This window comes from Chelonia mydas, chromosome 26 (genome assembly GCF_015237465.2).
Source record: "Chelonia mydas isolate rCheMyd1 chromosome 26, rCheMyd1.pri.v2, whole genome shotgun sequence".
Taxonomy (NCBI): Eukaryota; Metazoa; Chordata; order Testudines; family Cheloniidae; genus Chelonia; species Chelonia mydas.
This window is the reverse complement of record NC_057859.1, coordinates 4215262-4228978: the sequence shown is the minus strand read 5'-3', so window position 1 is coordinate 4228978 and position 13717 is coordinate 4215262. Positions and strand designations below refer to the sequence as shown.

At 52.3% G+C, this 13717-nt stretch overlaps 1 protein-coding gene across 2 annotated transcripts; it reads right to left on the bottom strand.

Moving 5' to 3' along the window:
- Positions 1-4278: 4278 nt before the first annotated feature.
- On the bottom strand, positions 4279-13110 carry DUSP26 (dual specificity phosphatase 26). Of its 2 annotated transcripts, XM_027828626.3 has the most exons (5): positions 12931-13110; positions 10394-10446; positions 8964-9214; positions 6465-6679; positions 4289-4980 (listed from the first exon to the last, which is right to left on the bottom strand). In XM_027828626.3, exons 3-5 carry the CDS (start codon positions 9140-9142, stop codon positions 4781-4783), a joined length of 594 nt encoding a protein of 197 aa, XP_027684427.1. In that variant the 5' UTR covers positions 9143-9214; positions 10394-10446; positions 12931-13110; the 3' UTR covers positions 4289-4780. The 2 variants fall into 2 exon arrangements, with proteins under 2 accessions (XP_007066378.1, XP_027684427.1); XM_007066316.4 differs by lacking the exon at positions 10394-10446 and having other exon boundaries at positions 4279-4980.
- Positions 13111-13717: the final 607 nt, after the last annotated feature.

The window sequence follows — 13717 nt, the reverse complement described above, 5'->3', positions numbered from 1 at the left end:
CTTTTCTGGGCAGTTCCTATGTGTTGTCCTACCATGACTTGGGGGGAGGGATAGCTCAGTGGTTTGAGCACTGGCCTACTTAACCCAGGGTTGTGAGTTCAATGCTTGAGGGGGCCATTTAGGGATCTGCAGCAAAAATTGGGGCTTGGTCCTGCTTTGAGCAGGGGGTTGGACTAGATGACCTCCTGAGGTCCCTTCCAACCCTGATATTCTATGAATATAGAGACTATAACCTGAGCCCTTTGGAGTAGGATACAATGCTCCCTTTCCAAACTCCTTTTTAAGGAGGGTTTGCCACAATTCCTAGCCCTCCTCCAGTCCCGCACCTCTCATAAACATCCCTTTCATTGACAAAGGGGGAAAGAAGCATTTCTCAATGTTTCCCTGGGAGCCTGATGGGCACCCTGCCAGCCCACTGCTTGCCTGGGCCCTCAGCCCTGCCAAGACACTGGGCCAGGTGTGTTATGGAGTCCCAGACAACCTGGCTACCATCCAAACAGAGCAAATCACTGTTGTATGCCTATCAGAGCCCTTAATGACATATTTTTACAAGAACCAAGTTCTAAATACACAGAGCTGCCTAGCCAGCTAGTGTGTCAGGAAGTGGAAGAAGAATGGAGCTATATTAGGAACAGATGGACAACAACCCCCGGAAGCATTATGAGGCCAGTTCGATTCAGCTCTGAACTGTGATGTGTTTGTGGATCATAATATAGGCACTGCTAATTAGCCCTGTGATAGTGCTTTTCAGCCATAGATCTCAGAGTCCTTTACAGAGGCAGGTAAGTATGATCATGTCCATTTTAAATAATGGGGAAACTGAGGCACAAAGGGTTTTCAAAACCCTCCACCGATTTCAGGGTCCTCCATTCTTGGGCACCCAACTTACAATACCTTAGGCCCGATTCTCATGTAACACATTGGCCAAATATGTCTTTGTTCCCTGTTAGTGGCTGTTACTATCTGGTCCTGACACTTTAGCTCAGGCACTAGAGGCATGTGGTTTTAGAGGCAGGTGTCCTAGAAAATGCCTAGCCGGGGTGCAGAGCACCCTCTGCAGTTATCAGGTGGGGTCCCACCTCTCTGGTCTCTGCTTCATAGCCCTTCGTGCAAGTTTCCCCACTCCTACACCCCAGGCTTGTGCAGCACCCTAGCTCCGACTTGTATGCGTGTGGGTAGGAAGGCTATCCCAGCCCCCAGACAGCTCTGACTGGGAGCTATGCAGACGGACTGGTTCCCAGCACATGACTTACCTGACCTATGGGGGTTGTTTTGAGTTTCAGCTTTGATCAACCCCGCAAAATGTGGTTAGAATGGTCACATGTTATGTGGCTTGGGGACTTGAATGGTGCCGGGAATGTGGACCCAAAACTTGCAGCTTGACCTCATTTCTAGTTATAGGTTGAAACCACCCCCTCCCCCTTTGGCAGCCATTGGGAGAAGGGAGCTCACCCCAGACATGAAGGAACAGGCCCTGCACCCCAGTAAAGCTTCTGGCAATGATGGCCGCTTCCACAATTCCAGATCAAGTGCACTGGGGTAAGAAAAACTGCACACAGCTTGACTCTGAATCCTGTCTGACTCGTTGGAAATTTGTTCTTGTGTTCCCCCGTGACCGTTGGGGGCAGAGTGGAACACAGCTGCAGATGGGACCAGCCTGAGTTGCTAAGATGAACCCCAGAAGGCTGCTCTCTAAGGAGCTAGGACAGAGGCCCATAGTTCTAAAGGCTTCAGTATAAGCATGGGTCAAAGGCTGAGCAAGTGTGAACTAGAGACCTACAGGGATCAGAGATGAGGAGTAAGAAGGGGCTGCTTTTCACTTAGTCTCCCGCTAGCCCGAGTCTGTCAAGTCAAGATCTGACTGTGCTAACCTCTGAGCCTGTTGACCCAGCATGGAGGCTTGCCCCCAAAATGCTGTGTAGACATGCCCTGAGCTATGAAAGTCCTTTAGGTACCGGTAATAGTCTGTCTTGGCTGCCGGGCTCAGGTCAAACCAAGCAGGAGATTCCTTCATGGATATATGAGCTACCCTCACATAGTACCAGCAGCCAGAGAGTTCTGACTGCAGCAGAACCAGCACTGACATCCTCCCCTGGGATGTGCCAGACATACCCAAGTTAGGTGCTTTGGAGAGCAGCTCCAAAACACCTCTCCTTGATCTTCCCAGACTCCTGAAGCTCTCAGAGCTGCTGTTGCTGCCACGTGGGCCTTCAGCGTGTTTAGGGGTACAGCCCGCTCCTGGGCGTTAAAAGGAGACTTTTGTATCTGCATAATTATCAGGGAAGCTAACTTTTGCTGGTCCTGGTTTCTGTGGCCTGGCTTCTTCTGGCAGAGAGCAACATCACCATCTGGTGGTTGATACAATTCATGGCAGTGGGTTAAGCATTTCTTTGTGTTGTGTTCTAATGCATTGTATTGTATTATATCCTGGGGCTGGTTCTCCCCGGCAGCTCCACTGTAGATTATGGGCCTCAGGCCTTTTATCTCACGGGTTTGTAACCTGCCTTCTCCCTTCAGTTGGGAAATACTTTCTCTTTTGCTTTCTGCCTCCATAGAACTGGTCCATCCATGATATGACACATTTTTGGGTGATTATCGAGACCCAAATGTTATCCTTGTATCATTTTGTAACACTAAAACAAATATGCCAAATTAGGGACCCACCTGCCCCCTAATGCATTACGTAGTTTACGGACAGCCCCCTACTTGGCCGGCCCATCCATCCACACTGAGCTAGGATTTGGCAAGGCAGATCAGGCCACTGGACCCCTCCAGCCCAGTCTGCGGAACTGGCCGATACCTGATGCTTCTGCATAAGGAGAACTGCCCTGATAATGCGCCTGGCCAGTGGTGCTGTGCTGTAACCTCGTGCAGGTACTCCTAGGCCAAGGCACCAGCTCTGCTGGCAGCATCCCGGAGAATACCTCTGGGTGGAGCATAGAACTGGAGGGGGAATTTGGAGCTGGAAAGGACTGTACACTCACCTTTGCTTGGGACCACTCCCCACCCCGAAATCCTAAAAGTGGGAGAGGTGGGGAGCAGTTCCTTTGCAGCCTGAGGGTCTGAAGCTTCAAGTTAGTAATAGGGGGAGGCAGCTGGGCCCAAATGCAGAGCCTAGTTATCTCAAGAGCTGAATCTCAAATGTGTTCCTGCAGGGATGGAAAACTGTGTCACAGTGAAGCCACCCGAAATGCTGGCAAGGGAGGATTACTCTTTGATCGTATTCTGCTCCCTTGGGGTCACTGGTAGCATGGCTCCCTGAGTCTTGTTATTTATGCAGGGAAACTTTTTAGCAGGGTGGCAATGAATGCAGCTGGAAGCAATTCTGGGAATATGGCAGAGGTGGGGCTGGTTTTGATCTGCCTGTGGCAAAGCGGCGCTCAGGCTCCATGGCCCAGAGTCTGCTGCTCTGCGGACTAGCTAGTGACTGCCCTGATGTCAGTAGACTTTTTAAGATATGGCTACCTGACCCTCACCAGAAACGGGGTGGACACCCCTCAAAGCTCATTGCACTCAACCCCCCTCCCTCCAAAGCCCATGTATAAACACTGTTCTAGAAATGAACCCAAGCTTCAAAGATGGAGCCTATCCCTGGGAGGTGCTGGGTACCCTTGCTATTGCTGTTGGATCAGGATCCCACCTCTTCCAAGCATTTGGTTCCAGGCCCATCCCTAGGGTGTCGGTTCCTAGTGCTTTGCTGGCTCATTCCCTCCAGTAGGTCTGTGTTGAGGGCCCCATGTCCTGGTGAGGAGAAGGGCTGGAGGGGCCACTTAGCACACTTCTTATATCCCTCACTGCAGAGATAAGAAGGGAGACAAAACTCCCTCTCCCAGCCCACCTCATCCTGTCAGGTAGATGCCTGTAGGGAGGTGGGATTTGCTTCCTTCTCACAAACCCGACCTCAGCCAAGGGGCTGGGACAGGATCATGAAGAGCTGATTGCAGTGCTTAAAGGGGGAAGGGTCACAAGGGGGGTTGCAGACCGCCCCTCCCCCCAAACCTCCCCCCAGTCTGAGCAGGGTTGCTGGGGGCTGCACTTAAACACTGTCTTACACACACACACACACTTTTTTCAGATCTCTTTAAGCATTGGGCGATTGGACCTTTGACTGCCCCGCAGTCAATATATCAGTATATTGCACACACAGCTACCAGCGAAGAGGCAGCAGCATTTCAGCTCGTTGGTGGGATGTGATCCGTGAATACACACAGTCTATCTAGACCCTATCTCTCATCCTCCCTTGGGGTCTGGGCAAAGATGCTCCAAAACACAGAAGCAGAGGGGCAGATGTTTTTCCTCTGCAGTAACTTTATTCTTACAGGTAAATGTTTTACACTGAGGGCACCCCAAGTCTACGACACCATGGGCCTTGCCTAATTCTCATTGCCACCAAGAAATGTACGCAGCTTGGATCTCGTAGGAATGACAGGCAGGGCTGGCTTGCTGCCTGGGTGTGCCCGCTGGCAGAACCAACCCATTTGGGCTTCCCAGAGCCAGCAGGGTGAGGGGAAGAGAAGCCCGAGACATGGGATAATAGTCCCTGTGGGGTGCACCTCTAAGTCTTGCAGCCTGGAAGGAGGCTGCATGTTAGGCCTCCACAGACGACAGAGCTGCAGGTTGGGGGCCCCTCTGAATAGCTTCCACTCCTTGAGGACCCAAGGGAGCCCAGCTGTGCCTGCCAAGCGCCTGCCCCATGATGAAAGCCCTGTGTCTGCTGCTCAGCTGGCAGTAGGGCTGGGCTGAGTGCCGGACACTGAACAGCGCCCCCTCCCCTGCCCACTCATGCTCGCCGCTTCAGCCTCAGGGAGTTGTCCAGGGAGACCAGCTGGTGCAGGAAGCCCCGGTTGGGGATGATGCCGCGGTGGTCCTTGACAGTCTTTATGGCTTCCACCAGGGTCATACGGTGGCGGATCATGAGGTAGGCGAGGACCAAGGTGGCTGAACGGCTCACCCCGACGGCACAGTGGACGAGGATCCTTCCTGCGGGGAGAAGGGGAGCTGTGTCACAGCGGGGCTACAGCCCCAAGGCCCCACTGCGCGGGGTTACGGAAGTCCAGGAAACAGTCGTACAACAGTGTGGATGAGATGATCATTCCAGTACAGGAGTTAGGATACAGGGCTCGATGGGACAGATGGTCACACAATGGCAGGGGAGGCGGGTTCCCTTGGAAAAAGTTGACTTTTCACTGAAAAATCAAAATCTGAATTATTTTGATTCAGAAATGCTGCTGTGTTGCCTCGCGGGAGCGGTAGTTTGAGTGGTTCATGCCCTCATTTCCCTCTCTAGGCTGGGTGGACCGGTCAGACGACATCCGCCAGGATTCACTGTAGTGCTTCTTATAAGCATAACAGCACCACAGTCTCTCATTTTGGGCAGGGGAGGTGATGCATCATGGGAGTCCCACCGCCACAGTGAATCATGGGAGATGATGTCTGGCGAGGGAGCCCAGCTCCAACTAGGAGAATGGGAACGTGAGGCCATTGATTTACATCTCCCATGAGGCTCTGCTGCAGCATTTCCAATCAAAGTATTCCAGTTTATGGCTCAATAGTTCCATTTTTGGTTGAAAATCAAAAACGTTTTGGTTTGGTTTTTTTTTTCAGTGAAAAAGCCAAGCTTCGCATGGAAAGCAGATACTTTCGTTTGAGTGAAAAATGTAGTTTAGTCAAAAACCCAATCTGCCTTTGAACAACGTTTTGAGAGCAAAATTTTCAACCTGCCCTACTCCCCGGTCCCTGTGAGCCAGACTATAAGCTGCGCCTCCCCAGTGCGGGAAGCCAAAGATGCCTGTACCCCCTATGCACCTCCTGAATCCTGGTCTCGTCTGAGGACTCCAGATCCACCCCCTCCTGCTCTAGAGCCACCCCCACCCTGGCATACCCTTATGCCAGGGGTTGCTTACACCCACAAGCACCATAGGAATTCCCCGTGTTGTGAGAGGAAGGGATCCACCTCAGATCTGGCCTATTTGTTCCACCAGGATGGCATGAAAGGGCCAGGCTATGGCCCATAATTGGGCCTGGGTCTCTTCCAGAACGGTGGCTGCTGGGATAGTGGGCTAGCTGGACCATTGCTCTAGTCTAGCCGATCCCAGCGTAGATGGAGGTGGCTCTGTTCTGGTGCAGCAGGAGGCCAGATTCTGGGCTAGAAGGACCATTGTGCTGGTCCAACTTGGTGACACTTGGTGTTATGGTGGAAGTTTTGCAGACTCAAGAAGTGGCTGGATTTGGGAGATTTCTCTGAGCCGATCACATGGGGGAGGGCTAGGGAGGTGGGAGTGAGGATCCCCATGTCTTGCTAATGGTATCTCCACTGTTTCCAGCACAGAACCGTGGGTGGCGTGTTTATAAGGAAAGAAGGCGAATAGAGATGAGGGTTTTGGACACAGCCTCTCCTCTTGCCCAGCCAAGCTCTTCGTCCCAGCCCCTGCTCCCTCTCCTCCAACCCCTCCTCTGCCCCTCACCTCCTCTCTCGCTCAGCGCCTGGTGGATGAAGTCAGCTGAGGGGTAGAAGTAGGGACTCATGTCGAAGCTGGGCGAGTCGTGGGCCTCAATGCCTAGGTAGCGGATGCCGGTGCCTTCATAGTACTCAGCACCCCCTCTCCATTTGCTGTGCGACGCATTGAGGATGTGGGTGATGCGCAGGCGGGCCAGCTCACGCCGATTGGCTGCTATATCTCTGCGGAGAAGGGAGCAAAGGGTTAAAATGGGGGAGCTTATGTGGCGGCAGCTGAGCAGGGGGTGCTTCTTGACAGTGGACTGTGCAAGTATTATCTGCTAGAACTGGTACTCGGGAGGGGAGAGCTACTTGGGCCAGGCCAGCATGGATTTTTGGCTGGGAGGGAACAGGCCAGAAGAAGGGGGTGCGGGTGAGGAGAGGCAGTCATCTGGTGGGTACACTAAAAAATAAGAAAATCTGTCATTCCCCACCTAGCAACATACATTTCTCTCTCACCCCCAAGAGATGCTAGCCTGAGGCTCCCCATGCAGCTCCTGCCAATGGGCCTCAATCCTGACCCACAGCCCCCCTGCTATACCAGTCTGGGTTCCCCGTTCTCCTTTCCAGCTCTGCCAGTGCTGCTTAGTCTCGTACCGCCGGTTTCCCGACCTCTTGAACAAAGAATCATAGAAATGTCAGGTTGGAAGGGACCTCAAGAAACCATCTAGTCCAGCCCCGCCATGCTGAGGCAGGACCAAGTAAACCTAGACCTTCCCTGACAGCTGTTTGTCCAACCTGTTCTTGAAAACCCCAGTGATGGGGATTCCACAACTTCCCTAGATGACCTGTTCCAGTGCTTAACAGAACCACTAACCCAGGAACCTATCCTTGCAACAAAGCCCGTTGCCAACTGTGTCCACATATCTATTCAGGGGACACCATCATAGGGCCTAATCACATCAGCCACACTATTAGAGGCTCGTTCACCTGCACATCTACCAATGTGATAAATGCCATCATGTGCCAGGAATGCCCCTCTGCCATGTACATTGGCCAAACTGGACAGTCTCTACGTAAAAGAATATGGACACAAATCAGACGTCAAGAATTATAACATTCAAAAACCAGTCGGAGAACACTTCAATCTCTTTGGTCACTCGATTACAGACCTAAAAGTGGCAATTCTTCAACAAAAAAACTTCAGAAACAGACTCGAACGAGAGACTGCTGAATTGGAATTAATTTGCAAACTGGATACAATTAACTTAGGCTTGAATAAAGACTGGGAGTGGATGGGTCATTACACAAAGTAAAACTATTTCCCCATGTTTATTTCCCCCGTGCCCCCCTCACCGCCCCCCCCCCCCAGGCTGTTCCTCAGACGTTCTTATCAACTGCTGGAAATGGCCCACCTTGATTATCACTACAAAAGGTTCCCCACCACACCCCCACTCTCCTGCTGGTAATAGCTCACCTTACCTGATCACTCTCCTTACAGTGTGTATGGTAACACCCTTTGTTTCATGTTCTCTGTGTATATAAATCCCCCCACTGTATTTTCCACTGAATGCATCCGATGAAGTGAGCTGTAGCTCACGCAAGCTTATGCTCAAATAAATTTGCTAGTCTCTAAGGTGCCACAAGTCCTCCTGTCCTTAGACAGTGATACTCAGACCTCAGTGATTCAGGAGCCAAATTAGCGGTCAGTATTACCCAAAAGAGCCACAGTCGTGTGAATTCATTGTTTCGTTTACTATATATATTTTCTTGGATATTCTGACCAAGTATAATTATTTTATCAACTACAGTTGGTTAATAACATAGCAAAAGCATCCTGATGAGTTAATAATTTAGACTGGTTAATAATTAAATTGCCCAGTTTTTTACTATCATGCGCTGCAAAGAGCTGCAGAAGACACTTGTGGCTCCCGAGTCTCAGTTTGAGTATTACAGCTTTAGAGAAAGTTTTTCCTAATATCCGACCTCTCTGACCTACTATCCCTTGCTGCAAACTAGGGTGCTTGCTGTGTCCAGTTTGTGTGTGGTGGGTCTTTTCACATGGATACCTTTACCCTCAGGGGCCATTTTTGAGTGCCACTATCACAAATGGAAAGGATGGACACACACACACACAAACGTTGTTTTTCTTGTAGCCCTGGCTCCTGGAATCAATTTATTACTGGGGAATCCCTGCTTTCATGAACGCAAAAAATAAGTTTCTAGCCCTTGTGACTGCAGAGAAAAGCTTGAAAACGTGACCTGAATGTGCTGGCACAGGCTCGGAAGCCAGAAGGCCAATAAAAAGAGCCCCCAATTTCGGGGCTGCCTGAATACTTGGCATTTGGAATACTGCATGCACGCACGCGCGCGCGCGCACACACACACACACACACACAGTGGCGCTGCACTCTCCTCCTCCCCAGGCCGTGCCCCCTCCCACAACTATGCTACCATGTCCCTTTCGCTCTTCCTTCCCATCCCCACCAATTCCCGCTCTCCCTCATGACCCTGGGCCTGCACTTACTGGTCTCCCAGGTAGAGTCCTGGCCAGACCTCATCTGCATGGTTACAGGCTGTCTTCCCCGTGTACAGCAGCCTCTCCAGCTCAAAGACACTGAGGATGGGGTGGTTGCTGGCATCTTCCTGAGACCCCCGGCTGGGTGACCTGGAGCTGCTTCTGGAGAACCTGGACATAAACGCCATTGGAGCTCCCGAGACCCCCGATGCATCCCTGTGGGTGATAACGCTGCAGCTGCCGTCACCCACAGTCCCGTCCTGTAAGTAGTGGAGATGCCATTAGGTGACCCCGGCATGGGAGTATTGCCAAGCCCTTCCCCACGTGACAAGCGATCAGCTCAGAGAATTCCCCCCACCCTGCCCCGCTGCCCTGACACACACACACAAAAATCCAGCTGCTTCTTCCTGAGCGGGAGACCCAGGTCAAGCAGCTTTGGGCTGAGACTCCTGGCTCCACTGGAAGTGGGGTGAGTTGGTCGTGCATCGGAATACCTCACAAAAGTTCAAAGCAGCCCTGCAGACCCTCCCAGCAACCTATGTGAACAACTAGCTGCAGGTGTAGAGCCCTCTCCGCCGACGGGTTCCCAGCGTCAGGCGGGGGCCGTACATCATAGGCTTCCCCCCTGGAAGGTGGAGCATTTGGGGAGGGTTTAATGGGGCCAGAGCACTGTGAACCAAGTAAAGGAGGAAGTGGGGTCACCAAAGCCTTCAGCCCACTTGTGCACCCCTTTCATGGTGAAGGGGCAACGTTCCAGCTCTGCTCTGCTGGGTCAGTGCCACACTGGCAGGCCCAGAGTACCCAGGGTTTTCTGTTTATGAGAGAACAGAGTAGCTCAGCTGTCACCTTCCCTCTGAACTGGCTAGAGGGCTTTGGCTGCCAGGGTCACGATGCCAGCTCAAGAGCTGACTGTGTCAACCTAGGATTGGAGGAGCTGGCAGGCAGCGAAGACTCTGGGCCTGGTGCCAGGCTCTGGGGCTGGGAGGAGAAGCAGGTGGCGGATTCCATACGGTGTCACGTGGGGTCTCACTGGGCATCGGCCTGTCGTGTACCAATAAAAACAGCCTGATGGGAGGGAGAGGCGGTCTTAACCTCTCTTGGCACAGCAACCCCCCTGCTGCATTTGAAAAGCTGGGAGGCTGCTCTGGGTTTGGGGTGGGAGGCGTTAGTCGTGGGGCAGGAGACTTTTATGGGTAAGCAATAGAGCCCAAGAGGCCCGACTCCCAGGTGTGACTTCCTCAAGCCGGCAACAAGCCCCCTGGGACAGTCCCACTCCCACCCACATGGGGGATGTACCCGGCCTCCGTAACAAACCCTCAGCCTTGGGAACATTTTTCTTCTTTGCTGCCTTCCTCCTCAGTGCAGCCAGCTGAAAGCTGCTGCTGCTGGCGATGCCAGGAGCTGCCTCCAAGCATTTGGGAACCCATCCAAAGTCTCACCTCTCAGCTCCGTTCCCGTCAGCGGCTCCGCGCTGGCCAGCTGTTTTCAGCGGCTAAAAGGGGGAAATGGAGTGACCTCAGATTGGCCTTGCTGGCTTAGACCGTCAGTTCGGTCGGCCTGGCACCCCGCCCTCAGCAATGGCCGGCAGCCAGTGGTGCCGAAGGAGGAAACCCCGAGACACTTACCTGATTGTGCCCAGAGGATGGAAACGTCATGAGGGCACCGCAGAATTCGGAAGGGATCTAAAGAGACCTGCTAAGTACTTCCCTCCCTACCGACCTCTCCCTACAGTTTATTCTCTGCAGGGTATTTTGGATGCTGCCTTGGACATGGTTGTGCCGGGCATGGAATAGACTTTTCTGGAGCCAGGGGTTCCCCATCAGCCCTGGTATGACGGGGTGCAGCTGCCACAGATCGTAACAGGAGCTGCAGCAGCGTATACCGTGGTCCAGAGTTGGCTCTATGTCTCCTGCACTCTGCTGAATGTTTGACCTGCTGGCTCCAGGAATAAATACCTGGTAAGCCCGTGGGCAGCACACCACAGCTGGGATCAGCCGCAGCACAATGCCACGGGGTGTCTGCCCGCTCATGCTGCAGCAGGCCGTTCAGCCTGGGCCCATCCAAGCCTGGCCCATACCGTGCCCCTTAATATAAGGCTACAAGCAGATCCATGGCTGGCTAAGGGTCTGCTTACACTGTAATTGGAGGTGTGACTGCAGTTCAGGTAGACATACCTGCACTAGCTTTAATCTAGCTAGCATGGCTAAAAATAGCAGCAAAGACTCGTCAGCACAGACGCTGGTGCAGGCTGCACACGCAAGTACCTATCCAGCATTCCGGGTGGGTTTGTATACCTGCAGACGTGCCAACTCCCGCGAATCGATTGGGAGAGTCGCGATTTCTGAGCAGAATGAAGCCTCACTCGTGATCTGGCGATAGAACTCTCAAATGTCAGGATTTTTTTTTCCCGCCCCGCCACATTCTTAAAATGTGTTTCCAGTCCAACAGGAGTTATCCCCACCTTCAACAAAGGAATGCGATTTCTCCACTGGCCAGTTACTTCCAAAGTACTTTGAAAGACCATGAGAATTCATTTACATATCAGATAAACAGAGCCATCAAGTTCTCAAATAGGGGGAAGAGACAGAAGGGTTACACCCAGCAGGGAAGAGAAACTTCATCTGAGACAAATAGAAGGGGGCAAGGCCAAAGCTCAAATAAGCAATTGAATCACTGAAAAAAAAAATCCTACATTTGACAGTTCTAAAAGTGAGGCTGAATTTTATTTAGAAATCCCATCAGCTGCCCCAGGTGCAGCCAGGATTCCAGCTATCAGCCCCAGGCGGCAGCTCCCCTGCCGGCCTGGGAAGTGGGAGAGGGGACCCCACTGCAACGCCTCAGGCCTAGGGAGGGTGAAGAACCCTAAGGAGCAGAGGGGAGGCTGGGGGCTGCAGGAGGGCTGAAGTGAGGAGGGGGGCTGGTGGGATGGGAGGCCTGTATTGATGGTGGGTTCTGAGCAGATGGGGTGGTGCTGGGAGGGTGAATTGAAGGCAGTGGGGGTCGATGGGGCAGGGGGGCTGAAATGATGGGGTACAGAAGATGGGGGCTGGGGACTAAATTGAGGGGGGGGCTGAACTGAGTGGGGTTGGGTGGGGACAGAACCGATGGGGGTCTGGGGGACAGGATTAATTGTTGGGCAGGAGACGGGCAGATGTGGGGGTGAGCGCTCCTGCAGCAGGGGCCAAAATCACCTTCTCCAGTACACATGGGGGAGTGGGTGACACTAATGGTCGCATGCACATGCCTGATGATGGGCAGGGGGAATTCAAACATCAAGAGACTGATTTTAAAAAACCATCTTTTTCAAAAATGTCATGACTTTGGGGCCAATCTCATGATTTTGGCAGCCCCGACTCGTGATTTTTGAGCTCTCGAAGTTGGAAATACTGCATCTGGGCTGCTGCGTCTGCACTGCTAGTTTTAGCTGCATTCGCTAGATTAAAGCTAGCCGGGGCATGCCTGGCTGAGCTGCAAACCCACCTTTGCTTGCGGTGGAGACAAGCCTGAGAATCTGTGGGACGGAGCCACTCTGGCATATAACTCAATCGGCCTCACAGATGTATCTGACCCTCATCTTCTGCCCCCAACACCCCCTGGGTGCTGATGTGCAGTGGGCTCTAGCTGGTAAATATCACCAATTGCTACCTGATATACAAGACCCCAGAGCAAATCCCCAAAGCACTATTGCTACATGGGAGGTGTGGCCCATTCCTGTATTAAAACACAGGGTGAGCTACTGCTTGCAGTGACTTCTTGCTCAAGGTACATGGCTGCCTCTGCCACCCCTGCCATTCTCACGCTGCGCTCGGAGGGAGGAGAGAGACAGATAGACAGACAGACCCTGCCTACACACACGGCTGCTCTACATAGACGTTATCGCACCCGGGCAGGCTGCCCAACCCCACACGCTCAGCAAAGAGACAGAAAGACAGACGGACAGGAGGCAGGAGGGAGACACCCGTCCCTGGTACTCTACCTTTGTGCAGGCTGTGATTTCTCAGCTCAGGGTGAGTTTTCTAGTCAGATCCAGTCGGCCATGTCTTCCTACTGCTGCAGCTCTTGTTGCTGCCGCTGCTGCTGCTGTAGAAAGGCTGATATATGAACATCTATTTTAAGCCATGACATGTCCAGAGGCAGGTTTGTTTATATCATCGTGTGGGTGGGTGGAGGGTGGGGGAGAGAGAAAGCAGAGGGAGATTGACACAAACACAGAACATCCCATGCAAACACACACGTGTAGGTGTACGCACACACAGTCATACATATAAACACACACACACACACACACACGCATATTCCTATGCATGGAAATACACAGGCACAGCCACAAGAATATGCATGTACAAAAACTTGCATCCAAACGCATACAAATTCTTCTCCATATCTCTGTGCTCCCCCCTGCCCCATCCCCCCGCAATACACAGCTAGCTACAGGAAATAAAAAAGGAAAGAAAGACTATTCTACTGATGAAAAGCTCCATCTAAGAGCTAGTTATGATTATGAATAGTAATAATAATGGGGAATAGAGTCACAGAGTTTAAGGCCAGAAGGGACCGCCAGATCATCCAGTCTGACCTGTATATCACAGACCATCAGCGCCACCCAGCACCTGCACATTAAACCAAACAACTGAAACGAGACCAAAGTATGACAGCCCACAGGAGACTAGACTGTGATGTGCTGCAGGCAGGGAATAGACGGGACCAAGGTGCACCAGTGCCTGAGGCCCCTGCAATGTCAGGAAATGGTTAAGTGAGATATA

Bases quoted from the DNA above. Each gene is read 5' to 3' on its own strand.
- DUSP26 (XM_007066316.4), bottom strand. From the start codon at position 9,142: ATGGCGTTTATGTCCAGGTTCTCCAGAAGCAGCTCCAGGTCACCCAGC. The intron at 6,680-8,963 runs GTAAGTGCAGGC...CCTTCTCCGCAG, and splicing joins GGACTCTACCTGGGAGACCA to AGATATAGCAGCCAATCGGC. The intron at 4,981-6,464 runs GTGAGGGGCAGA...TTCTCCCCGCAG, and splicing joins GGCGCTGAGCGAGAGAGGAG to GAAGGATCCTCGTCCACTGT.